The 26,650-nt window shown below is 45.3% G+C and overlaps 1 protein-coding gene across 6 annotated transcripts in view; it reads left to right on the top strand.

Annotated features, from left to right (window-relative positions):
- The window catches only part of LOC138570116 (collagen alpha-4(VI) chain-like), a 559,183-nt gene that overhangs the window by 229,890 nt on the left and 302,643 nt on the right, over nt 1-26,650 (top strand). For 5 of the 6 annotated variants that reach the window (XM_069648737.1, XM_069648740.1, XM_069648739.1 and 2 more), the window contains 2 exons: nt 10,127-10,729; nt 17,433-18,020. In XM_069648737.1, the coding sequence (XP_069504838.1) occupies nt 10,127-10,729; nt 17,433-18,020 (1,191 nt within the window). The remainder of the gene's footprint in view (nt 1-10,126; nt 10,730-17,432; nt 18,021-26,650) is intronic. The other variant, XM_069648741.1, reaches the window with a different exon arrangement.

The raw sequence follows: 26,650 nt of genomic DNA, 5'->3' as shown, positions 1-26,650 counted from the left end.
ATTCTCATTGACAGGTTAGTTTTAGCTATGAAAGCTATGCCTCCTTCACAGATTTGGTTCTGTCTTCTCTAAAGATAGTGTAATTGGTAGGCACGGTGAGCATCAAGGCAGGGCCGGCTGCTTGGTGTAGTCAAGTTTCGATGATGACTAAGAAGTCATAATTGCCTGTTTGTATAAGGTTGTCAATTTCTGTAGCATGGGCTATTAGTGACCTGGCATTAATAAGAGCTCCTTCAATGGCAGGACTAGATGTTAGTTGGGTAGGCGAAGCAGGGCTATTGTGTTTAGCCGGGCAAGTTAGTCGTTTATGGCGTTTGTCTCTTTTGTGGTGATGGTGATGGTTAGTGGCGGCGCTTGATCGGGGCAGTTCTGTTTGGTAGTGGTAGCCTCATGTTGATTTCTATAATGGGCACATTCAGTGTGGTATCTGGCAGGCAGTTCAAATATTTTTGGTAGTCTCGAGCGTAGTTTGGAGTTCCTGCATGTCAGGTTGCACGGAATGTTAGTTGTTAGGAAGTTCAATGTATAGTTGGGAGTGGGCGACCTTACTAGGAGCCATTTTGTGTCTAGGGAGGTCTGGACAATCTAATGTTACTGTCCAACATTTTGGTGGACGTGTATTGTTGAAGTGGACTCACTAGGGATGCTTTAGGCCAGGGAGCAGTTAGGTAGAGAATAATGATAAACATTATAATTTGAGACAGTGTGGATATCTCCGGGAGTGAGCAGCCAGTTTGCCAGGTGATACATAGTGTGAGATCACAGGTAAGGCAATGGTGTTAAGTAGGCTAGTCTGCAATGCGTAGTGTAAAATCACAGGTAATGCACTAAAGCTAACTATTCTAGTCTGCTGTGCAAAGTGTAAAAATCACAGGTAGGGCAGAAATGCTAAATAGGCTAGTCCGCTATGCAAAGTGTAAAAATCACAGGGAGGGCAGAAATGCTAAATAGGCTAGTCCGCTATGCGATACATTCCAGGATTCATTATACAGACAGTCACCATGGGCACAGGGTGTTACATTTGTTATTTGCATATATAAAGCACCAATTGACTCTGGGTTGATGCCAGAGACAGGTTTAACATCTAATGTGCTCGCCTTGGAAACAAGATGACGCAGAGCAACACAGGTTCGATTCTCGGGCCTGCACTTAGAAACGTCTGAGTATTAAGCGTGTTATAAATAACCAATTACAAGCTTCCATTAAGCTATATGGGGTATTCGTTTGTGGAACCTTCTGGGATGAGTAAAATATCTAGCAAGACAAAGAGCAATTTGAAACCGCAACCACGAGGGAACAGCGTGAAGTGTCTACCTAGGTTTAGCGAATAGAATTGGTGACTCTGCACTTCTCTTTGCTCAGGGGAACAACAGAGGACACTAGTCTAGTGGTTTCAATCTCATAATTTGGTTTTGGTTGATTATTGTGAATTGACTATTTAGGAATTGGTAAATTGAATTTCCATAAAAATAAGCTACCACAAACATTGGGCCTCATTAGGACCCTGGCGCTAAGTGTTTAACGGCGCCGTAAAAGGCTCTGGCGCCGTTAAACATTTAGCGCCTTACTACGAGGACCCTTTGCGGGACCCGACCTGAACGGCTGGTCTAGAGCAGCCGTTAAAGTAGGGACCCGCAAAGGGACCTTGGTGCTAAGTACGGTACCGCAATTTGCGGTACCGTACTTAGCGCCTTCCCCATTCCCGTAGAGCACTATGGGGCGAAAATGGGAATGGGGAAGGGCCATGGTTCAATGGGGAATTACCGCCCCACCAACCTTGGAATGGGGTGGTAATTCCCCATTGAACCATGGCGGACCCGTTACAACACCGGCACCAACCATGGTGCTAATAGCACCATGGTTTAGCGCCGGTGTTGCAATGAGGGCCATTGTATACGTTTGGGCGTTTATGATAAACATGGTTTCCACAAAGACTCAGATCAAGCGAGATATGAATGTTCACCTCATATCTTTTGCTTTTATCTGAAGGATCCTTTGATAGGAAAGTGTGTATTTTCTAAATTAATCTCTATATTACAGGATAGGACAATAGCCCTCATAAGGTTGGCGGAATGGGTTTACCGGCACCGGTAAAGGCGCCGGTGCCGGTAAACCCATTCTGCCCTACAATGAGGTCTCCTCGCGGGACCCTCAATGAGCGCCTGGAAAAAACAGGCGTCCATACCGGGTCCCGCGAGGACACCAGGGAGCTAACAACGGGCCCGTCATTAACGGGCCCGTTGTTAGCTCCATCCCCATGCCCATTGATCCCTATGGGGGCTCGATTGGGAATGGGGATGGACCGGGTCCGGGTTCCTCGGACGGGGAATTACCGGGTCCGCCAAGTTTGCGATGGCCCGGTAAGTCCTCATTCGAGGGACCCGGGCCAGGATTGCGGTAAGGAGGCAACCATGCCGCTAAAAGCGGCATGGTTACCTCCAACCTCCTGATGAGGGCCAATGTATTTTTAACACATTTATTAACAGACTGAGAGTTTAAGGGTCCTTACCGAGTGTGAGGTAATTTCTTTACAGATATACCACAGCTGATAAATATCACTTCCACTGATGGCATTTCTACAGTTGAGCCCTGTTCAGAGTTTAGCATGGGGGTAGTTGGTACTATCACCAGTGGTATTCATCAACGTTCTACATTATTACAGAGAAGTAAAATAAAATTAAAAAAGTCAAATATTTAATTTCTTTATTTGGGGGTTCTCCAACATGCCCACCTTTCCTCTTCACTATGATCCATACCCTAAGCCCCCCCCATTTTACCACTTAACCCTTAAATACATGTACCAAATGCGAAAAAATTCGAATGTATTTTGTATTGTCCGTTTCCATCTGCAATATGATGGTGGAAATGGACAATGTTCAGCAGGGGTTTTGTGTACCTCTTTTAAATTTAGGAAATAGTCACTCGTTACTTGTGTGTCCTTTACAAGAGCAAGATGGCGAAAGGAGGAGTATCGGAGATGCCCAACCTTTCACCCACTTAACATGGTGCCCTGCACATACTTTTTTCAGTGGATTGTAGGGAAGCAAATGTCTTTTCTGTGCAACTACCATGCACTTCTGTGGCCAGTTTTACCTTCACCTCTGGTGTAGAGGTGAAACTAGGCAGGCTTTAGCCACAATCTGCCAGAGAAATGTACTTCTGATGGTATTCCGTTGGAATACCACTGGAGGTGATACCTCCCATACACTGAATCTGGCACATGAGCTCTCAGTGGTATCTTGCAAATACTGCCAGAATCACCATTTCTGCCAAACTCATTATGACTACATGTCATTGGCTAGTCACACCTGAAGAGTGGGCCTGCACACTCTCAAAAGCTTTGGGCTCTAATATTGTCGTCCTTCTTAAGCATGTGCGGTGGAAAGTTGCCACAACCCACAGAATGCAGACTCGCTTTAAATGTACATGTTTACCCACCATAGCATCCTCTTTGGTCACCCACGTCATGAAGCCTGCAGTTCCAGAAATATTCTAGCATACCTTCTCATGAGCCTTGAAGAAGTGAAGTGAAACCCATTCCTGGCTCAAAGTCAGCACATGTTTAGAATGTGAAGTTAAGGGAGGCGCCCAGAGTGGGACATGACAACCTCGTGTATTATTTCATACTGTGGTTTTGCATACTGGAAATACTATTGCTTGTTCAACAGCATTTTCTTTGTGCTTTTTTCCAATAATTCAATTCTCTATTGCAAATGTTGACCTAAATTATATTTTTGTAAACATTTTGTCATGCATTCCGCATGGCGGCGTCTGTGGGACGTCTGGAAGCGCCATTAGCGGTTCCGTTACGTTAGCGGCCGTTCGGATTCAACGTTCTAGTTGTTATCCAAGATGGGCGCCGCGTCTATTAATGCAGGTTCATTCCTTTCTTCCCCGCGTTGCACCTTCTATGCTCCGCGAAGGTAACGCTTCTGTGTTCGTTCTTTCTCCGTTATCACTTTCCTTCTGCTATTGCTACTTCCCCGTGTCTCTGGCTTCAGACACCGCTAGCGTCCCTTCCATTCAGCCCTGTATCCTGCTTCGGATATCTTGTGTTTCTCCTTCTGTGTTTCCCAGCTACTCACCCGTCTCTTCTTGCTGTTCTGTCTGGGAGATCCCCTCTCTGGGCAGACTTACCTCTCAGTCCTCGTTGGAATCTCTTGTGGATCTGCTCCGTTATCAGCCCTAGAATCTCCTGCATGCCAAGTATCCATTCATCCGGACTCTACTCACCGCACACGCCTCCAACCGGCCTGCACACCGTGGAACCAACTAGCAGGGTTTTTTCTGCCATTCGGCTTTTTCCCTGCTCTGGAACCGGCTCCCGGGAGGCCCCCCTGTCTGGTTATAACATATACCGACAGCGTGGCATCCCAGGGAGCTCGTCCCTTTTTGCACGATAAAAAGACCAGGAAGAAAATAACCACAGAGAGGCAAGAGAGACTGAAGAAGAAGGACCAAGACGATCCATCAGCTCTCTCAGGTGAGGAGAATGGGAAGGGAGTTACATCAGATCGTGACAGAGTGCAACGCCAGGAAAGACAATGGCTTCGTTAGAACAGTACCAGGAATTGGTAGCTGCTATTCAAGGTCTCACTGTAGAAGTTCAATCCCTTCGCGCTGAAAACCAAACCTTGAAGCAACAGGTTACTGTTCGAGATGAATCCAGAGGAGATTTACCCCCGCTTCCTTTCCCTTTTGGGAAATATGATGGAAACCCCAAGACTCTAACAAAGTTTCTAGACGCCTGTCAACTGTACTTTACCTTTCGTCCTCGGGCTTATGAGACAGCTAAAGCCAAGGTGCGGTTCCTTGTCTCTAATTTAGATGGGAATGCCCTTGCTTGGGCAACAGCGCTAATCCTTCAGTCGGACCCCTCTACTCATGAGTACGACCAGTTTGTCCAACGATTTAAAACACGTTTTGAAAGACCCGAAGTTTTATACACCACATATGAGGCCATTGTAGACATCAGACAAGGATCCCATGATGTCCAGACTTATGTTTCGACATTCATACGTCTAGCAACTGAGGCAGGGTGGCCGGACTCTGCACAACAAACATTGTTTCGCCGAGGCCTACATGAAGACATCAAAGATGAGTTGGCCCGCGTAGCCAGACCACAGTCTTTTGAGGAACTTGTCTCTCTGGCCTTACAGATTGAATTCAGATTAGGGGAGAGGAAACAAGAACGAAGGAGACCAAGACTCCCTCTCCCGCCATTGTCTTCACCTACGGCTGGTAATCATTCTGCATCCCAGTTAGGGGAAGAACCTATGCAAATTGGCACAGCCAGAGGTCCCCTAACAGCTGAAGAAAGGAAGCGAAGAAGAGATCTGGGATTATGTATGTATTGTGGCTCCAATAAACATCTATTGCGCAACTGTCCAGATGTTCCTTCTCGCCGTCAGGGAAACGGTCTTCCCCGTACCTGAACAGGGTCAGGTCGGGGGAAGTTTGTAAGGATCCCTGTAACAGCTCTTTGCCTCTCTCCTCTCAAGAAGATCAGCGGCTGATGGTCTTTCAGATTAAGTTGTCCTGTGGTTCTTCAACAGTCTGGGATGTTATTGCCATGTTAGACTGTGGGGCAGCGGGAAATTTCATTGATGCTTCATGGGCAAGGAGGATGAAGATACCCATTCACTCTAAGGACAGGCCCATCCCGGTTGAAGGGGTGGACGGCACACCTTTGTCTTCCGGACCCATAACGCAAGAGACTCTTCCAATACAGGTGCAATTGTTCCAACATAAGGAAGAGATTGTGTTTGACCTTATAAAGGCAGCCCATTTTCCGGTGATTCTGGGGATTCCATGGCTGCGTCGCCACAACCCTCTCGTAGACTGGTCAGCAAATACCATACAATTCCAGTCCTCCTATTGTCAAGAGTACTGCCTTCATCAGACTTCTTTAACCAGGCTATCCAACAGCAGGTGTTCGTTACTGGCAGCCTCTTTACATCGGGTTCCAGAGCATTACCAAGACTTTCTCGAGGTTTTTTTGGATAAGCAGCCACACTCCCTTCCTCCCCACAGGAACGAAGATTGTGCCATTGACACCCTTCCCAATGCTTCCATTCCATTTGGAAGGATGTACCCTCTGTCGCTTCCCGAGCGTAAGGCCCTTAAGGAATACCTCGATAGTAACCTGCAAAACGGTCTCATTCAGGAATCTAAGTCACCCGCGGGGGCTTCATTGTTTTTCATACCCAAGAAAGACTCCTGTGAACTCCGTCCCTGCATTGATTACCGGGGTCTTAATCAACTCACCATAAAGGACCGTTATCCGATGCCTCTGATCAAAGAGATATTGGAGGCAGTTCACAGTGCTTCAATTTTCAGTAAACTGGATTTAAGAGGGGCGTACCATCTGCTCCGCATTAGGCAAGGGGATGAGTGGAAGACAGCCTTTAGGACACCCCTGGGTCATTTTGAGTATCGGGTCATGCCCTTCGGTCTTGTGAATGCTCCAGCGGTGTTCCAACGCTTTATGGACAAACTTCTAGCAGACCTCCTGTTTTCTTCTGTAGTGGTTTATCTAGATGACATTTTGATTTATTCTTCTTCTCCTACTGAACACCGTAAACATGTTCGCGAGGTCTTGGACCGCCTAATGAAGAATCAACTCTATGTTAAACCAGAAAAATGCATTTTCGATTCCCCTTCTGTATTTTATCTGGGTTTCATTCTCTCACAAGAAGGTATCCGTATGGATCCAAGGAAGATACAAGCTATAATTCAGTGGCCTGTACCCAGGAACGTCAAGGAGACCCAACGTTTTCTAGGACTCGCGAATTTCTACAGACAATTTATTTCTGGTTTCTCCAATCTGGTCCTTCCTATCACCTCTTTGCTCAAGAAAGGGATACAATTCAACTGGACACCAGAAGCAGACATCGCCTTTCGAACTTTTAAGAAGGCATTTACTTCCGCACCCATTCTAATCCAGCCTGATCAAGCATTGCCCTTCATCGTACAAACAGACGCCTCAGGAGGTGCCATTGGGGCTGCTCTTCTCCAAAAGAGCTTAGATGGTCTGGAACATCCAGTGGCCTATTACTCTAAGACTCTCTCTACCAGCGAAAGAAATTACTCCGTGATTGAAAGAGAACTATTAGCCATCAAGCATGCCTGTGAGGAATGGCGACACCTCCTTCAAGGGGCCCGACATCGGTTTACCGTCCGTACAGACCATAGCAATCTTCGAGTTCTTCAGCAGATGGAGTGTCGTAACGCCCGTTATGCTCGATGGGCTTATTATTTTTCACAGTTTGACTTTGAGGTCACCTATCTTTCTGGTAAAGAAAACATCCTGGCCGACGCTTTATCCCGCGGCTATCAAGAAGATGCTGAAAAGAACCTAGTCCATGACTTAATATTAGCAGGCAAGAATTTCAATAGCATAGCTAATGCTTTCCTAAGGGATGTACAACTCAGACAACAAGGGAAACTCATGAAGGAATCTGTGGATCCTCGGTTAGAAGACAGAGAAGGCTATCTATTCAAGGGGCGAGCCTTGTATCTACCCGATAGTAAATATCAAAGAATGGCCCTCTCCTGGTGTCATGATGCACCGTTAGCCGGCCACAAGGGCATTCGCGCTACCAAGGATCTAATCTCGAGACTGTTCTGGTGGCCGTCTTGGAGCCAAGATGTCCAGTCATATGTCGAATCCTGTCCCGTCTGCGCTTCTAACAAATACTCCACTTCTAAACCTCTTGGTTTACTTCAGCAGGAACCAGCGCCCAAGCAACCCTGGACTCATGTCTCTACGGATTTTATTGTTGATCTACCCTGATCAGAAGGCAATACTGCCATTATGGTAACTATAGATTCCTTAAGTAAGTTGGCTCACTTTATTCCACTAAGAGCAGTACCAACTGCCCCTGAAATGGCCAGAGTGTTCCTCAAGGAAATTGTACGGTTACATGGCCTTCCCGACACTATCGTTTCAGATCGTGGACCACAGTTCACCTCTTTGTTTTGGGGATCCCTTTGCAAGCAACTGGGTGTTCAGTGGGCTCTTTCATCTGGGTTTCATCCCCAAAGCAATGGGCAGACCGAGAGACTAAATCATACCTTAGAACAATACCTCCGTTGTTTTTGCAGCAAGAAGCAAGAAGACTGGTGTACCTTCCTCCCCATGGCCGAATTCGCCTATAATAACACCAGACATTCCGCCATCCAAATGTCTCCTTTTTTTGCACTTATGGCTACCATCCTACCCATCTTCCTTTTGCCCAGAGGAGACCGTCTAAACTGCCTGCCATAGATCACCTCTTGCAGGAGCTCAAGAATTCTCACAGAACAGCCAGGGAGACTCTGGATGCCAGTCGCCTATCGTACAAGACTTGGGCCGACAAGAAGAGGAAGGCTCCTCCCGCCTGGGCCGAGGGCAGCAAGGTTTGGTTGGCTACTAGGTACCTACCACGATGGACACATACAGGGAAGTTTGCGCCGAGATATATCGGTCCTTTCCAGATCATTAAGAAGATCAATCCGGTAGCCTTTAAGCTCAAACTACCCACCTATTTGAAGCATGTTCATCCTGTTCCATGCCTCACTTCTGAAGCCTTATCTACCTGATCCTTATAAGAGAAGATCTAGCAGAACAACCAGAACTGTTCCGGTAGAGCCTGCAGAATATGAAGTCTCTCATCTAGTGGATTCACGCTACCATCATGGTGTACTACAGTACCTGGTTCATTGGAAGGGGTATCCAGTGGCAGAACGATCTTGGGAGCCTGTGCGACACATACACGCACCTTTATTAATCAGGAGATTTCATATGTTACATCCCGGCAAACCGGGAGGCCCCCCGGTGTGGAGGAGGCATACTGTCATGCATTCCGCATGGCGGCGTCTGTGGGACGTCTGGAAGCGCCATTAGCGGTTCCGTTACGTTAGCGGCCGTTCGGATTCAACGTTCTAGTTGTTATCCAAGATGGCCGCCGCGTCTATTAATGCAGGTTCGTTCCTTTCTTCCCCGCGTTGCACCTTCTATGCTCCGCGAAGGTAACGCTTCTGTGTTCGTTCTTTCTCCGTTATCACTTTCCTTCTGCTATTGCTACTTCCCCGTGTCTCTTGCTTCAGACACCGCTAGCGTCCCTTCCATTCAGCCCTGTATCCTGCTTCGGATATCTTGTGTTTCTCCTTCTGTGTTTCCCAGCTACTCGCCCGTCTCTTCTTGCTGTTCTGTCTGGGAGATCCCCTCTCTGGGCAGACTTACCTCTCAGTCCTCGTTGGAATCTCTTGTGGATCTGCTCCGTTATCAGCCCTAGAATCTCCTGCATGCCAAGTATCCATTCATCCGGACTCTACTCACCGCACACGCCTCCAACCGGCCTGCACACCGTGGAACCAACTAGCAGGGTTTTTTCTGCCATTCGGCTTTTTCCCTGCTCTGGAACCGGCTCCCGGGAGGCCCCCCTGTCTGGTTATAACATATACCGACAGCGTGGCATCCCAGGGAGCTCGTCCCTTTTTGCACGATAAAAAGACCAGGAAGAAAATAAACACAGAGAGGCAAGAGAGACTGAAGAAGAAGTACCAAGACGATCCATCAGCTCTCTCAGGTGAGGAGAAGGGGAAGGGAGTTACATCAGATCGTGACACATTTGACATGGGGAGTCTGGTCACACTTGTTTAAAGAAGGTGATGCCTGGTAGAGAGGGACTATGTTAATGAGACCCGCACATCTGTGCCAGAGGTGAAAGAGGGTGTCTTCTTATGTCAACAGTACATGCAACAGGCAATCAATCCAAATCATGTCCCCAAGGCAGAGACTGAAGGAGTCAAGAGTTCATTGGCAAATGTGTGAATCATCAAATTAAATGAAATTAGCCTACTCAGTTGTCATTGAGCTGAGGCTAGGGCAGCCAGCCTGTCGCCCTTCAGGTGTTTTGGCCAACAATATCTATTAGCCACAGGTAGCTAAGTCAAAGGTGAAGGGTCATGGGATATGCTGCCCCAAGCATCTGTAGAGTGAAGAGTTGTCCACGCCTAAGCTACATAGTTGCATACATGTTCATCATGCTTATACGGTATCATCCATGTGACATAATATAGGCGGATGGAAGAATAGTATTGTGTCAGTCAAATTGCTAACATGTTGTTCTTATGCTTCCAGTTTGCAAGAAAGTGGCAGACATTGTCTTTCTGGTCGATGGATCATGGAGCATTGGGAGGCAGAACTTTAAAGTGATGCAAGACTTCTTGTACACGATGATCAGTGGATTTGACATAGGCCAAGATAAAATCCGTGTCGGCCTGATCCAGTATACCGACACGCCACGCACTGAGTTCTTCCTGAACACGTACGACAGCAAAATGGACATCCTGAAGTTCATCCGGACTCTGAAATACAAAGGAGGCAGCACCAAAACTGGCCAGAGCCTCCAGTTCATGCTGGAGAACCACTTCACTGAGCAGGCCGGCTCGCGGTCCGGTGACGGTGTCCCACAGATTGCGGTGTTGATCACCGACGGACAGGCTCAGGATAACATTCGCGAGCCTGCCGCGGAGGTGAAGAATGCCGGCATCACGCTCTATGCTATTGGCATAAAGGATGCGGTCCTATCAGAACTTATCGAGATGGCCAGCGAACCAGTTGAGAAGCATGTCTATAATGTGGTCGACTTCAGTGCCCTCAAAGGCATTTCGCAGAATATGTTGCAGGTTATTTGCACCACTGTGGAAGAAGCACGTCGACAAACAAGCCAGATCGCCACTGGTAGGTTTGTAGCTTCCTATGTGTTTTTCCATTTCTTCACTTTCTTCTATTCAAAGAGTTTGGTAAGGATGCTTCATGGATAAAGCTCCCTTCCCTCCTTACCTTATTCCCTTCGTCTATCCCTCTCCTGTCCCTCCATTCCTTCCTTCCTTCCTTGTATCTCTCTTCCCATCCTTCTGCGATCAACTCTCGTCTATATCTTTCCCTGCCTCTCCATCTTACTCCCACCCTCTACTCGGATTTATACTTTTTCTCTCTGTCGTCCAATTTTACTTCCCACTCCTCCTTCCCCTCCCCTCATTCTGCCTTACTCTCTCTATTGTTAAAGGCTCCTGCTCTCTCTCGCGCGGGCATGGTCTTCCCTTTCTTAGTTGTAAGATTAAGCAGTTTGTACAACTAATTGCACTTTCTGTGATCTCCACTCCATATTGCTTTGGAATGTAAACAAGGTGACCAGGTGGATAAGAACATGTTCTTCAACTGCCACAGTCTAGAGGAGTAGGGGGATTTATTGTGTACCCCACCTCAAATTGAGTTCATGCAGTGTCTGATGGCTACTCAATATGTGGCCATCTGGGTGGTTTAGATTTTCAACTCCCATCTGTCGTAGCCAGCAAAGGCAGTGGTGAAGGATTGTGGGAGTTGTAGTTCAAAACCTCTGGAAGACCATATGATGAGTAACCACATGCAGCCCTAAAAAGCAGCAAACTGCTCAGGCATTATGATCAAGCAGGCATAAACATTTACGACTGGTATTGACTGCATTATAATTATATATATTTTTTTATAACACACTTAATACAAAAGAGGTTTCTAAGCGCAGTACCCAGACTTCAAACCTGTGTTGCTCTGCGTCCTCTTAACTCCAAGCGCAGTGCATTGCCACTGAGCTATACCATTCATGCCTCTGAGCATTCTGCCACTGAGTTATACCATTCATGCCTCTGAGCATTCTGCCACTGAGCTATACCATTCATGGCTCTGAGCATTCTGCCACTGAGCTATACCATTCATGCCTCTGAGCATTCTGCCACTGAGCTATACCATTCATGCCTCTGAGCATTCTGCCACTGAGCTATACCATTCATGCCTCTGAGCATTCTGCCACTGAGCTATACCATTCATTCCTCAGAGCATTCTGCCACTGAGCTATACCATTCATGCCTCTGAGCATTCTGCCACTGAGCTATACTATTCATTCCTCTGATCATTCTGCCACTGAGCTATACTATTCATGTCTCTGAGCATTCTGCCACTGAGCTATACTATTCATGTCTCTGAGCATTCTGCCACTGAGCTATACTATTCATGCCTCTGAGCACTGAGCTATACCATTCATGCCTCTGAGCATTCTGCCACTGAGCTATACCATCCATGCCTCTGAGCATTCTGCCACTGAGCTATACCATCCATGCCTCTGAGCATTCTGCCACTGAGCTATACCATTCATGTCTCTGAGCATTCTGCCACTGAGCTATACCATTCATGCCTCTGAGCATTCTGCCACTGAGCTATGCTATTCATGCCTCTGAGCATTCTGCCACTGAGCTATGCTATTCATGCCTCTGAGCATTCTGCCACTGAGCTATGCTATTCATGCCTCTGAGCATTCTGCACTGAGCTATACCATTCATGCCTCTGTGCATTCTGCCACTGAGCTATACCATTCATGCCTCTGAGCATTCTGCCACTGAGCTATACCATTCATGCCTCTGAGCATTCTGCCACTGAGCTATACCATTCATGCCTCTGAGCATTCTGCCACTGAGCTATACCATTCATGCCTCTGAGCATTCTGCCACTGAGCTATACCATTCATGCCTCTGTGCATTCTGCCACTGAGCTATACCATTCATGCCTCTGAGCATTCTGCCACTGAGCTATACCATTCATGCCTCTGAGCATTCTGCCACTGAGCTACACCATTCATGCCTCTGAGCATTCTGCCACTGAGCTATACCATTCATGCCTCTGAGCATTCTGCCACTGAGCTATACCATTCATGCTGAGCTATACCATTCATGCCTCTGAGCATTCTGCCACTGAGCTATACCATTCATGCCTCTGAGCATTCTGCCACTGAGCCATACTATCCATGTCTCTGAACATTCTGCCTTCATTGGCAAATAGGGAAACAACTATGCAATTTCCAGGCAAGATGTTTTTCAAAAAGACACTTCCTCTCTAGGAGGATCTTTCTTTTGCTGCCACGTGGTAATTAACACATGAAAGAGAAAGCTAAAACATTGGAAAGTGATTCACCTTCTTATAAAGAAAACATTTATTTTCATATGACACCTAATTCATGATCGTGTTAAATCTATTCCAGTTAAACCAGGTAGCAATTAAGATGCTTAATTTATGAAGACAACCATGTTATTTAAGTACTACAAAATAAAATCACATTTAACATACTGACTCAATTTGTCTATTTACATTCATGATATGTAAAAGGTCAATTATTTGCTTCACCACCAAAACTCCAAAACATGGATTCCTACTACCCCCCATGTGCTAATAGCTTATAGATGTTCTCAGCAGATATTATCGCTTGGTTTATTGACCTTCCCCAACGTATGGCCTTTGGCTTCGCGCCTGGCCATAACTTGGTGCCAGGTCATTATCCCACGATAACGACCACTCCCCCAGTCTACAATGCTATATTGTCATTTTTCCAAAATAAATGTCTCCACCCTTGCCCTTCTTCATCACAAATATTGCAACATTTCAAAGATAATGTTCCTTATTCGTCTCATCACAAATCACACGGTCGGTGACTTAACCCACAATAACTCCCCTCAAATAGTGATATTACCAGCCTGTCCAATGAAACTCGCTCACAACATTCTGCGCCCACCATTGCATTAGCTCTGTAAAGCGAAGCATTCATTTACAGATTATTCTGTTTTCAGTGTTGCTTCTGGGTGTTTCTATTGGAAGCACCAACCCAGATAAGACTAAACACTCTCCGTAACACAGATGGGTAGATCATTGCGAGGGCAACCCCACGCCAGCATCTGTGAAAGCAGATAGCATGGCATACATGACTGATGTCTATTTACTCTACCCCATTCCCCATTCCATAATGTTAGGTGACTAACAGGATTCTTCGAAACGCTGCTCAACCACGTAGGTGAAGAGGGGTGCACATGAATGCAACTGCTGAGAGAAAATCAGAAAGGTGGCCCCTTGCTTTCATAAGGACCAGCAACCAATGAAAGATGCGTCGTAAATGAGATGTGGCTTGCATGCACGTGGCCCTTCAAGTTCTAGACCCCCAGAAAGCCTCCATTAGTGGTCCGCTCCCCGAGAGAAGGTCTTAATGTCTTCAGTTCACCATAAGAGTGCCTGTAGACCATGCAAATGGCAGCATTGTGCAGTATAAATCTCAATACCATAACATAGCATAACATAGCATAACATAATCAAAGGAGTAGTAGTCCTTCGACCCCTCTCCTCCATCTCCATTGACATCACAGGAAGTGGCCTCCTCATTATTTCGCAAGTGGAAATATTCCTTGCGAGAGGTTGCTCAACCCCTGATAGATGGGCCCACCATCAGTTCGCTAGGCTGTTTTCTATGTTTATAAATAAGGGAGGCGTGGCTCAATAATAATAACGTGATTTGCACAGGAGCCCACAATGTAGCCACTAGCACACACTTATCTCCATTTCTTATGATTGTTCTGTTCTCATGCGCAGAGAAAAATACAGGTTTTTGTCCTGGGCTTTATCACCATTTTGCCTTCTCTGTATTTGTTTGTATTTATTTAGACAGTCAGGATGTCCCTTCGAACGGAAATAACTTATAGTAATAACAGATGACAGAGACATGTCCATGATGATTGTGCCTTTAGAATATGCTGTGGTTAGTGGGATATGGATAAGCAGGGTGATGGTCGGGTAGATTTAACAAGGGACATAGATCCGGGACATTAACAAGGAGATAGCCGTAAATAGTGCCATTATCTTTGTTTAAGCAATATATATATTGGCACATTTCCATTTCTGACTGACATAATGTCGCAGGTCTTACAGGTGTCAGCTGAGAAGTGGTGGGGAGTGGGTAGGAGATACTTCCTCTGTATTACCCAAATTGACCTTTTACAATTGACCTTTTGTCCTAATTTACCTAATTATAGTGGTCCTAATTGACTTTCTACACAATTGACCTTTATATTGTTTTAGTTATTTTATATATGTATTGGGTTGGTTTTGGGTTAAATACAAGGGGATTGGGTGGGAGGTTGCAGGGGGTTTTGGATTGGCTGGGGGGGGTTTGCCCCGCATATATGTCCTAATTGACCTTTTAAATTAGGTAAATTCTCCCGAGGTCAATTCCCCGAAGGTCAATTGTGAAAAGGTCAATTAGTAAACATCCACTTCCTCACTGACCAGCAGGTGGTGTTTGAGTTTTGAGGAGTTCCACTCTTAGGCTGCTCTTGATGGCTACAGTTAAGGCATTCCAGTGCCATATGGGAAATTTAGGGAGAAGTGAAAGTAGAACGAGGCACAAGGAGAGTGGGGCTCAGAAAGGTTGAAGAGATCAGACGACATCAGGGAATGAGAGAGAGAGTAAAGTGAGAGGCAGTCAGTAAGGTATTGGAGGTCCAGACCATCAATAGATTTGAAGACAAGGACTAGTAACTTTGAGGGGGAGATTTTTTGTGGGGAAAGCGATTGAGCATGGTGTCAGTAGGTGGAGGGGGGAGGTTCTGGGTAGATTATAGAGGGTGTGTGTGATGAAGCTGAAGACTTTGTATGGGAGAACAAGTGCATACAGGGTGGCTAAGAGTGGGCAACAGCAGTAACCATGCTGGGTGAGTACTGGGGTAGATATCTTGTTTGTGTGATTGGCCGGGTGGGGATGATGCTTTCTCATATTGAAGAGGTAGATGGTGGCCTTCGTCGGGATAAATTGATGGTATCTAAGGTCACTGGTGAAAAGGACCCCGAGGTTGCAAGCCTTAGTTGATGGAAAGAGGAGATAACTGGGGGTTGGAGATGGGAGATGGGAGAAAAGGATTGGCAGTGAAACCATGGAGAATAGTAAAATCTCTTTTGGAGGAGTTTAGCATCAGGCAGCATAGAGCTTTCTAGCGATGAAGAGCTGTGAGACAACTGGTGATGCATTCTGAGATGGCCGATCTGATGAGAGAAAGGAGAAATAGATTTGGGTGTCATGAGCAAAGAGGTCGTATTGAAAGCCAAAGAATTGGATGAGTTTATCCAGGGATTATTTATAGAAGGTGCAGAAGAGTGGTCCAAGGTCTGGTCTCTGAGGGACACTCACTATGGAGTAGAGGGGAGAGTGTGGAATGGGTGACTGAAAGTTGGTGACCTGCATGAGAACAATTTGATTGTGGTGTTCATGCTAAAATCCTGAGTAGAGGTGATTGCAGAGTGTGTGTGACTTGAGGCATTTTACAATACGATTGAAAATGACTTGTGCAAGGATTTGGAAGTGATGGGACAGGAGCTAGGTAGACCTATAGAAATAGGGGATGACCAGCGGGCTCCTTTGGTATGGGAATGGCAATGGCTTTTTTATAGCAGGTCGGGAAGATCCATGTGGCGAGCGATAGGTTTAAACTGGAGGTGCGGTAACAGGAGGTAATGGGTGTCAGTTCTTTAATCATTTCTGTTGTAAAGTGTCCTCTGGGAGTACAGGATGAGTTGTCTGAGAAGAGGATGGGTATGTGTTTAGCAGGACAGGTGGAAGAGAGGTCAGAAAGTGATAACAGTGTTAGCTTAGTAGGAGGTGGAGAGATGGAGGTAGGGGGTGCAAGGGAGAGGAGGATGTGCAGAGTGTCTCATGTTTTTCCAATCTTGGCAGTGAACTAAGATGCAAAGTCTTCAGCAGAAAAGGATATGGGTGGGGAGAAATTCTTGGGAGAAAGCATGGCTAGAGTGTCATAGATAGTTTACTGGTTTGAGAGAAGAGAAATGCTATAAGGATAGCATAGTAAGTGGACTTAGCGAAGTCAAGGCCGTAGTTGGGGCAAAGAGAGAGTCTTTGTAGGAGGTATCAAGATTAGCTGATTGATTTTTATAACACCCTCTTAGGTGAGGGTGCATGAGTGTCCTTAGCTGTTTTTATGGCTGAGAAGGCCCAGAGTTAGGGGTGACGGCAAAGGGTAGTGAAGGAATGAACAGGGTAGTAGCTCTCAATTTAGGTCACCAGTCAACATTGAATTTGGTGCAGGTGAGCTCAATTGATTGGGGGCGGGAGGGTGAGAGTGTAAAGTGGGAGTACTTGACCTGGTTGAGATAGGAGACATGGATTCTTGGTTGATTTGTTTTCTTTGGGTAACTGCAGAAGGAGCAGGAAGTGACGGGGAACAGGGAGTAGATATGGTGAAGTGCATAAGCAACTGGTCAGCAGGAGAGGGGATAAGAGAATGAGCAGAGGAGTTAAAAGTGGAGGATTGAAAGATGAAGTTAAGGGAGTTCTCTAGGATGTGAGTCAGAAGGTTGGTCATGTTATACACCATCATGTAGCCTGGCAGAAGAGTACCTGACTGTAGTCATGGATACCATGCATATTGCTGAGTGAGCCAGAGAAGGGAAATTCTGTTTGTGAATCTTAGCCCTTACTTGAGTCCTGCTTCTCTGTGTTGCTGACAGCTCCAACCAGACTGTCTGTTATGCAGTGTTTCCTCAACTCATACTGCATTAATCACATGTTATTTCTCTCCTAAAGCTTGCAGGAAAGCCACTGTTGCTGATATTGTGTTTGTGGTGGACAGCTCGACCAGCATTGGCCAAGAAAACTTCCAGAAAGTCAAGAGCTTCCTCTACACATTGGTCTCCAGTCTTGACATTGGCAATGACAGGATCCGTATCGGGCTAGCACAGTACAGCGATCAGTCCTACCCAGAGTTTATGCTGAATGAATATACCTCAAAGTCTGAGATTCTGGAACGGATACAGAATTTGCCTTATAGAACTGGTGGATCAAACACTGGTGAAGCATTGGACTTCATTGGGAACATGTACTTCACAGAGAGTGACGGAAGCCGTGCCAAAATGAACATACCTCAGATTACTGTTGTACTCACTGATGGAGAGTCTACCGATGATGTCAAAGAGCCTGCAAAAAAATTGAAATCAAGGGGGATATCAATATATGTCATTGGAATTGGCATTAAAGACGCTGTTAAACTTCAAGAGGCTGCAAGCAAGCCGGCGGCAAAGTTCCAGTTTGACCTAGCCAGTTTCGATGCTCTCGAGAACTTTCTAGGAACCTTCCTGCACAACATATGCTTCTCAGTGGAGACCCAAATTGAAGGTACTTAAACGTTAAATCATTGTAACTCATAATTTTATGCAACATCTGTTGTGCTCTTTTTATTTGCCTCTTGACTGCAAGTTACTGGCATTCAGACAGATGAAGTTGGGTCTGATCGAATATGTGTTTCAGTTTTAGTATTAGTGTATTATAAATTAAGCATTGGTTGGTTGATGACGCTATTGCAAGAAAGTGTGACGTGCAGCTAAGGCGGCCATTCTGTGGTCATTATTTCGTAGAAAGTAAATTGCATGTAAGGGACCTTCTCTATAAGCACTTAATCTCAAAAGTACCCCTCCATGCAATTGTCCTCATTTACACCAAGAAGTGAAAAAGTAAGCATAGGAACATCACCATAACCCTTCACTCTCAACTATGTTGATGGAAAAGTCTTAATACTTCCGGCAATTCATGATTTCAAGAGGCAATTTGTTTAGTGCCTGCCTTCTTTTACCAAGGGTGAGTCTCTTGTGTGACTCCACCGGAATCCATTTGTCTTCCAGCAGCATAAAAATGCATATTGATGGAAAACCAGGTGGATTTGACAGGCCGCTATGGAAGATCAGGCAGACATGTTAAGTGCACTACACTCACCAAATCGTTAAATTACGCTGTATTGTATATCGCACCTTGTAACTATGTATGCTGAAAATGTCCTTGTCCTCGTGCCCTGATACCCTCGGGCCTGGTGCGTGTTACAAATAAATAAACAAACAAACAAAAGAAAATCATACAGATCGGTAAAAAGGTGGGTAAAAGTGCACTGCCACTTTCACAGCCATTTTTACCGATATGCAATCTTGGAAATTGACTCCAATTGAATTCTTCAAAGCTTCATGCATTTTCTTCAGTTCCAGGATTCCAAAACAGAACTCTAGGCACTAATTAGCTCTATCTGCAAAATGGCCCAGTCATAGTTAAACAAGTAGGGAACCCCTTAACTCCGAACCGTGGACAACCATGGTTAATCTCACTGAGTCATGCAATCAGTGACTGGCTCAGTGCTGCATGAGAGAATCTGGCCCCATCTGGATATTTGAGTGCTAATTACGTTAGTGCTACTATTCCACGTAAAACATCAATTGTAGGTAAGCCTACTTGGTATATACCCAATGCATGAATATGGCCCGGCCACAAAAGTTAACATAGTAGCTACTATGATATGACAACACTCTGAGGATATTGCTTGAAGTTTTGAGTGGCGTAATTATAATTATAATTGGTTATTTATAACACGCTTAATACCCTGAGGTTTCTAAGCACAGACCCAGGGATCAAAGCTGTGTTGCTCCGTGTCATCTTGCTTCCAAGACGAGCACGTTGCACTGGAGCTATCCTCCCGAGATGAGGGTAAGCAGCAGCATTCAGTGGACAAACGTTGTTTGTTTGCATTTGACTTTCTGATTTGGGCCCCCTTCCTTTACAAAAGTGTGGAAAGTGCTAAGCAGAAGGCCTCTGGCTGGCCATTGCTTTACGGCAACATTTCTCTTCCCTACCGCTACAGTACGCAGTGTTCCAGTGGGACTGTCTGTGCGGACCACCTTTGCCTCCCACTTGAAGACAGCTTGTCCTTGAAGGGTTCCGGGTCATATAGGGAACTCACACATTTGGCCTTCCTCTTCCGACCTGGAAAAAAAATAGAGCCTGCTAATTGCCTCATCAATGGCTACCTTTGACTTTAGTGAGTTGGCCCTTTTGGTCAGTTTCAAACTAAGGGAAGAATACATCCCATACATTCTTGGAGTTCTGAAGCAAAAGAATTGTTAAGCAGAGGAGCCACGTCCCACACTGCGAAACAAGACCTACATACAAAGTTAAAAATAGGATCGATAATGTAACGCACCCAATTTGACTTTGGGCCCCCACTGGAAGCTAGCATCCAGCGTCCAGCATGGATCCGTTGATAAGCACTACAATCACTTGCATATTATATACTCTCCCCATTCAAGGGATGACATAAACACTGTCATCAAGTCTCCTGTGAGGCAAGGAACCCATCCATGGTCTACCAACTGCAACACTGTCAACCAGAATAAAAAAAAAAGAGGCGCGTACGAATACCCACGCTTGGCTCGAAATTAAATATCCAGAGTCGTCCAGCCACACGTTACAAAATAAATTAGGGACAAGTACAGGCACTACCGGCAAATTGCACCTAATTCAGGCGCATACCTTTTATAACAATGAGACAATCCATATCAAGTCATCAATTTAACCAAATTTACTGGACCTGCTCAAAGGGATTTGTTGCCACACAAATCACCCTAGTGCAAGATGGTTCGAAATTGAGTGCAAATTTTGTAGTGATTTGATTAAAAAAAATTCAGCAGGAGGGGCCGCTGAGAAATGGTCATGTGCCACTCCCCTGTTGGATGCTTGTCATGTGCTGCCTAGAAAAAAATATTTGTAGTGCCGGTGTGTCTCGTGCTAGAAATAGAAACAGAAAACAGACTATTTCTAGGACAAAGCACGCCCGTGCTGGAAGCAGAAAAAGAGACTCCCAGCTCAAGTGTGTTTTCAACTAAAAATTGCATTTATGATCTGTTTAGTGTGAATCATGCCCATTAACTTAACCAAGAAATATATATTTTTCTATTTCCAGAGCGGGCAGGCATCGTCCTAGAAACAGTATGTTTTCTATTTCTAGAAGAATGCTTGTCAGCTCGATAAAGATCTATTTAACTCCAGCACTGACTCACCTGCTTTACGATTAGCATTTGTAGTATTTTAAACTCAGGTCCTCTTGCCGTAGACTTGAAAAATATCCAAGTTCTGGCTTTAGACTAGCCAATGCTAGACATGGCAATCGTTTCTGTTTCTATCACGGCTTAAGGTATTTTCGAAAATGGTGGGATTCTGAACACATAAGCGACTCAGCATTACTCGCCAGTCACCAAAACAATAAAGGAGGCACTCGCGCATATGGCGGGTGACGTCTAGCAGAGTTCAAGCAGGACTACAGTACACCTGCAAATCTTGATAGTCTTCCTCTCATTTCAGGTCAGAATTAACTCAAATATTCAGGTGCACGAATGGAAAAGTTTATGATCGACTTAATCCCAGAATAATTTTTTGTAAAATAAATTCATTATCTTTAAGACTACGTAAAATATAGAGATATCCTATCATGGTAACAGGTTAAAGATCAGATTCTGTTGTTGGTTAACGACTCTTTCTACTAGCTGTAAACAAAAAGTTAAAAAGCATTGCAGAGGACAGATTTTCTTTGATTTCTCTCAGTGCCAACTGTTCTGGGGCATTTTCTGTACTCACCCTGGACTGTATCTCTTGTCTAAACTCAGCTAGAATATTCCGTCATTGTCCAATCACTGGTACTCATCCCACCTAGTTCCCAGTTCTTATGACTATTGTAATGGGGAAATTATGTTAAAACTACCAATGTAATGGTATGGTATAAAACAAGTTAACTGAGTTACGATTTGCAATGACAACAAATAAAAGGGATGATGAGAAAGGGAAAATTGAAGGATAAATCAATTTAATGGGAAGGAAGTGGCACACGGGTTGGGTTTATGGTTGGGGTTAGGTTTGGGGTTGGTTGCAGGCTCAGGGTTAGAGCAGAAGGGGAAGGTACGATAATGGAAAGGTTACTCAATTTAGAAGAGAGGGCACTGTGGGATGATTAGGGTAAGGACAATGTGAAACTGTATCTAACTAGAGGACTGGAAAAGTTGCATTTAAAAACGCAAGGCAAAAAGAGTAGGGGGAACAACAAAAAAGGTAATCAAGACTACTGGATAGTTTGCAGTCATGTTCAAACGTATTCATGCACAAATCAAATGAACTCGGGTTGATACGCAATTGGTTGAATCACTAAACCTTTGCTGTGATTCAGCCCTAAAGAATGAGTGGTCCATCCCTGCGGAAGAAAGCAGCTTTCAATGCACTGCAGCACCACAACTTATGACCACTTGCCTTTGGGTGTCTGCGGAGACCTCCGAAGGAGGGGTAGTATGATGTGCACCAAAAATACGTCGGGTGCATGTGGACTTGAGAGCTCTGTATAGTGTAAGGTCCACCCCCATTTAAAAATAAAATAAAAAAATCCCTTGCACGGGTGAGGAACACAATGGAAAATATTCTATTATCAGCGGCTCCAGGAATAAAAATAAATATTTGCTAGCAATACTAGTATAATTAGTATAATTTCTAGAACGATGCCGTCTAGTGCTGAAAATAAAAAATATCTCTAGTGCGGTCTGGACGCATGGTTGAAAAAGCAAAAAGATTATTTCTTGTGATCGACCGGGACTACAAATATTTGTTTTCACAATGTCCACCACAGCAGCAGACCCTGCGGTACAAATGGGATTTTTGGTAGCTCCAGTACACGTAGAGCCAACTTTGGGGAGGTGGTGAGCCGGACGACCACCCGGGGCTCAACACCCCCCAAGGCGCCATAAGCCCCTGCCACGCCAGCTCGGGGAGTGTTTAAAGGGTTCCCCCGAGCTGGTGTAGTGGGAGAAGGCATGGCAGGTGGGCTTTTGCTGTTAAATTCGCCTGCGGCGGTGGGCACATTTAATGACAATAGGGTGCTGTTGTCAGCACCCTATTGTCATTAAAGGCACCCCTCCTCCGCGGGCGCCTTTAATGACAAAAGGCGCCATTAGCCCCCCACCATGCAAGCTCCGGGGAGTCTTTCAAGGGCTCACCCGAGCTGGCGTAGTGGCTGTCAGCGTGGCAGGCGCCTCATTGTCATTAAATTCACCCGCGGCGGCAGTAGAGGTCCTACCCACACTACCAATACTTTGTTTCCTTTTCCAGCATCAGTGAGCCGCATGTTTTCATAAGAAAAGGAAAATATGACTAGCCCCCATAGTTAATCCCAGTCTATCGCAAATAGAAAATAGTATTTCTAGCGTGGGGGGAGGGCTCTGCTAACAGTAGCATGTTTTATATTTCTCTTGCGGGTTATGCGTGGCTCCTTAACACAGCCACCAATTCCTGTGTGAATACAAAGTGGAGAGTAAAATGGAATTTTCGCTTGTTTTCACTCTTTCATTGTCCACTCTATTTTGTAAACTTAGAACGTTGCATGCAGGACTGCCAACAGCACCTAAGTGCTAATGTTGGTGTTCCCCTGCAGGCAATTACCATTTTTAGCTGAATGGCTCCCATGCTGTTCTGACTTTACTGTCGCATGGTTCTGACCTAACGTGCCAGTACCTATTTTAAACTACTCATTAATGTATTCTTTATGTCGGCACAATGTCACCATAAAAGAAGCACATGACACAATCATAATAAAAAATGATAACACGCTTAAAACAAAGCATTTGCATTGTCCAATTAAAAAACAGAATCCAGATAGTGCCATACACAGCCCCCTTAAACAGAACATAGGATTAATCGTACTATTTAATATAAAAGAAACCTTTTCCTAAAAGCAGCATTCAAAAAGGCTAACACCGCTATTTTTATATTTGCAAGGGTGGAACAGCATTTCACAGATTGAACGGCAGTGCAGGACGATCTTACTTTTAGCCCTAACCATATTGGTTTTAGGCAGCGGGAGCTCCCCCCTTGCATAGGTAGGACAAAAACAGAAAACATGCAGTTCGTCTTCAATCATAGCAAGGCAACGTGAGCATAGAGATGACTGGACTGAATCTTGCCCCAATTAACAGTACAATGAGCGAGTGGCAATATGCCTAACGCACCTTGGCATAAGTGCTCTTCACATTTGGGCTTGTGTGATAGTCTAGATACGGCCACATTTTGTAAGGTTTTCCCAAAGGTCGTCCAGCCCAATATTGGCTAACATCCTTTTTCATGCATGAACCACAGCAACTTCTTGCGTCCCACCAAAGATACAGCCTCCTCCAGCCCTTCCTGGTATAATACAAGCACCACCGAATTCGAAATCCTCAGCCAGTGCAATAATGGTTGGAGCATAATAGTGTATTTTATCTCGGCTAATGCAATTTCAACGCCGATTGGATTGGAGGGCACACTTGGCGGAAGACGGTGAAGATGTCTACAAAATGTGTTCTCTGCAACTTGGATAGGGACGCTGTCCGACCATCCCCATCATTATGCAGCATAAGTGGCTGCCGCACAACCTGGGCCATATAGATCTTAAAGGGGTACCGATACTGCCTCGTAAACTAAAGGTGATGCCAAACATGTGATGATACAACATTGCTGTGTGCCCATTACGTAGCTCTTCGCAGTCTGATTGGTCCATATCAGCTTATCGGAGAAGATCAGACTCAAGTTAGTAAAAGGGTCAACCATCTCCAGCAGATAAAACATAGCCACTGGACGAGGGTGTTGCGCAAGAGGAGTGCACATCATTGTTTTCATTTTTGACAAGTTGATTCAAGGTCCTTTGGCGGAACATAGTTTCCCAAATATCTCAAGCTGGTGTTAGAGCCCCACCGATTTTTTAGCTACTAAGACGGCATCATCAGCAAAGACGACTAAACTCCACTTGCGAGTTCCCCTGCCAGGAGCGTCCGTTGCCACGTCCATTGCCACGGTTTGCAGGGCCGGGTCTAGATAATTTGTGTATAACAATAAGCAGTTGGGGAGCTAAAATGCATCCCTGCCTAACTCCAATACTAATAGGGACCGGCTCAGTTGTTTTACCATTGACCTCCCCCCCAACGAACACAAGCACTGTTGCTAGTGTATGGGGACTTGATGGGGCCACCCAGGTTCGGGGAATGTGCAGCTCCTCCAGGGTTGCCCATGAGAGGTTTCTAGGGACAGTGTTAAAGGCTGTTTGTAGACCCACAAACTCCAGATACGTAAGTTGGGAATTCAAGCTTGCGTATTTGTGAAGCAAAAGATCCTGCCTCGTTGCATGGTCTAGCATGGAGACCCCAGGATGAAAACCCACCTGAGCGTGTGTGAGGATGTCTGAGTTATCTACCCATTCCTCCAATCGATGTACAGTGACCCTTGAGTAGATTATAGCCAAAGAATCAAGCAAAGAATTAGGTCTGAAATTTGGCGGTACGACTTTGTCACCTTTCTTGTGGATAGGGAACATCACTGCCTCTCTCCAACTATTCGGTGGAGTGTTTGTAGAAAGACGCCATTGAATATCCTGGTAAGGAAAGACATCCAGACAGTGAGTTCACTCTGAAAGAAATCAGACTGGGAAACATCCGGGCAAGGAGCTCTACCATGTTGTTGCACCAACATGGCACGTTTTTACTTCCTGAGGGTTAATGAGACTTGTCATGACCTCTACACAATGTTGGCCTATGCACTGGTCCATCTCGGCCACTCTCAGTGCTAAGCTACTTAAGGTTAATTGGCGATCTTGCGAATATAATGAGTGGAAGTGATTGTACCATTCCCCGGGGATATGTCCTGAGATGAGAGAAGGGAATCAGGCTTGAATATTTGCTTTAACCAAGGGCCAACGTTCTTTGCTGTTATTGGACGCAGCTGCAGCCTCCATGGCCCTCCATATACTTTTATTAAATTAACTTTGCTTCTTAGCCAGAATAAATGTGTAGCTGTGCCTTAGGCTCACAATCGGTGCTTCGATTCTGCCCTCACTATTTTAAAGGGCCATTTGGATAGTGGCCTTCGCTGCTCTGCACTCTCCATCAAACCATAGATAGGACTTACCAATAGTATTAGGTATGGCATTACCCTTTCGTGTATAAAACGGGGCCTACCTATCCCCCAGTTCATTCAAATAGTTGCCGTGAGAGCGTATAGAGGTGGACACAGAGTCCAGCCCCGGAAGTAGGGCTTTATAAATTAAAGGAAGAAGCTTGCTCGAGACCACAGATGGCCAGCAGCGACCCCTAACCGTTTGCAGGTTCTCTGCCTCTGGTGCTCCCATCCATCCTGTATAATTCAGTGAGAGGGAAGCAATAAGGGGATCATGGTCGCTTTCCATGCATTCCAACACTTTAAAAGGGACTACAGCATCCCAATCTGTCATAGATATCAGAATGAAGTCAATGCAACTCCTCCTACATTGGGTTGGAAAAGTCACATGAGCTGGCGAGTGCTCAGCAAACCTCCCATTACAAGCATTTATTATCATTTATTATTTGTTTAGTATTATTATTATTATCGTTTTATGCATTCACACTTCCATGATATGCAAGTGCACCTGGCGGTAAAGATGCACATTGTTATGAGGGCAAAGGAAATCTACAAACATAACATTGCCCCAATCCCTGTGTGTACGCAAGTGCACCCTTGTACTCAATTAATTTGACATGATTTGCGAAATAGCTACATCTGTTTGGCAATGCAAGGTAGTCCCGAATTTAGCTGGATTTCCCAAGTAGCCCCAATTTTGGAATGCTGCGGCATGTCACGACTTAATATGTTTCACCTTAAAGCGGTAGGGAGCATAAGCAGCTTCTGCTCCATCGGTATTCACTCGGTCATGAGTTCTGCACAGCCAGAACCCCCTATTAAATGCTTTGCACATAATTGTGCACCCGTGTTTTCAATTGGGGACCTGCTCAGGGCCATTGAATCACGGAGTTTTTTTTAAATCCCCAAACTTAGTAAATCATTGCAGAGAGTCTGCCATACAATTTACATTTTAAAAACCCAAATCCTCACCTGGGTCTGCAACCTGTCACTATCCAGATGTTTTGGACTACAACTCCCATGACCTATAACCA

This window comes from Ambystoma mexicanum, chromosome 2q (genome assembly GCF_040938575.1).
Source record: "Ambystoma mexicanum isolate Mex_15411 chromosome 2q, UKY_AmexF1_1, whole genome shotgun sequence".
Lineage (NCBI taxonomy): Eukaryota > Metazoa > Chordata > Amphibia > Caudata > Ambystomatidae > Ambystoma > Ambystoma mexicanum.
The sequence above is the reverse complement of the archived record's forward strand: the minus strand, read 5'-3'. Positions and strand labels throughout refer to the sequence as shown.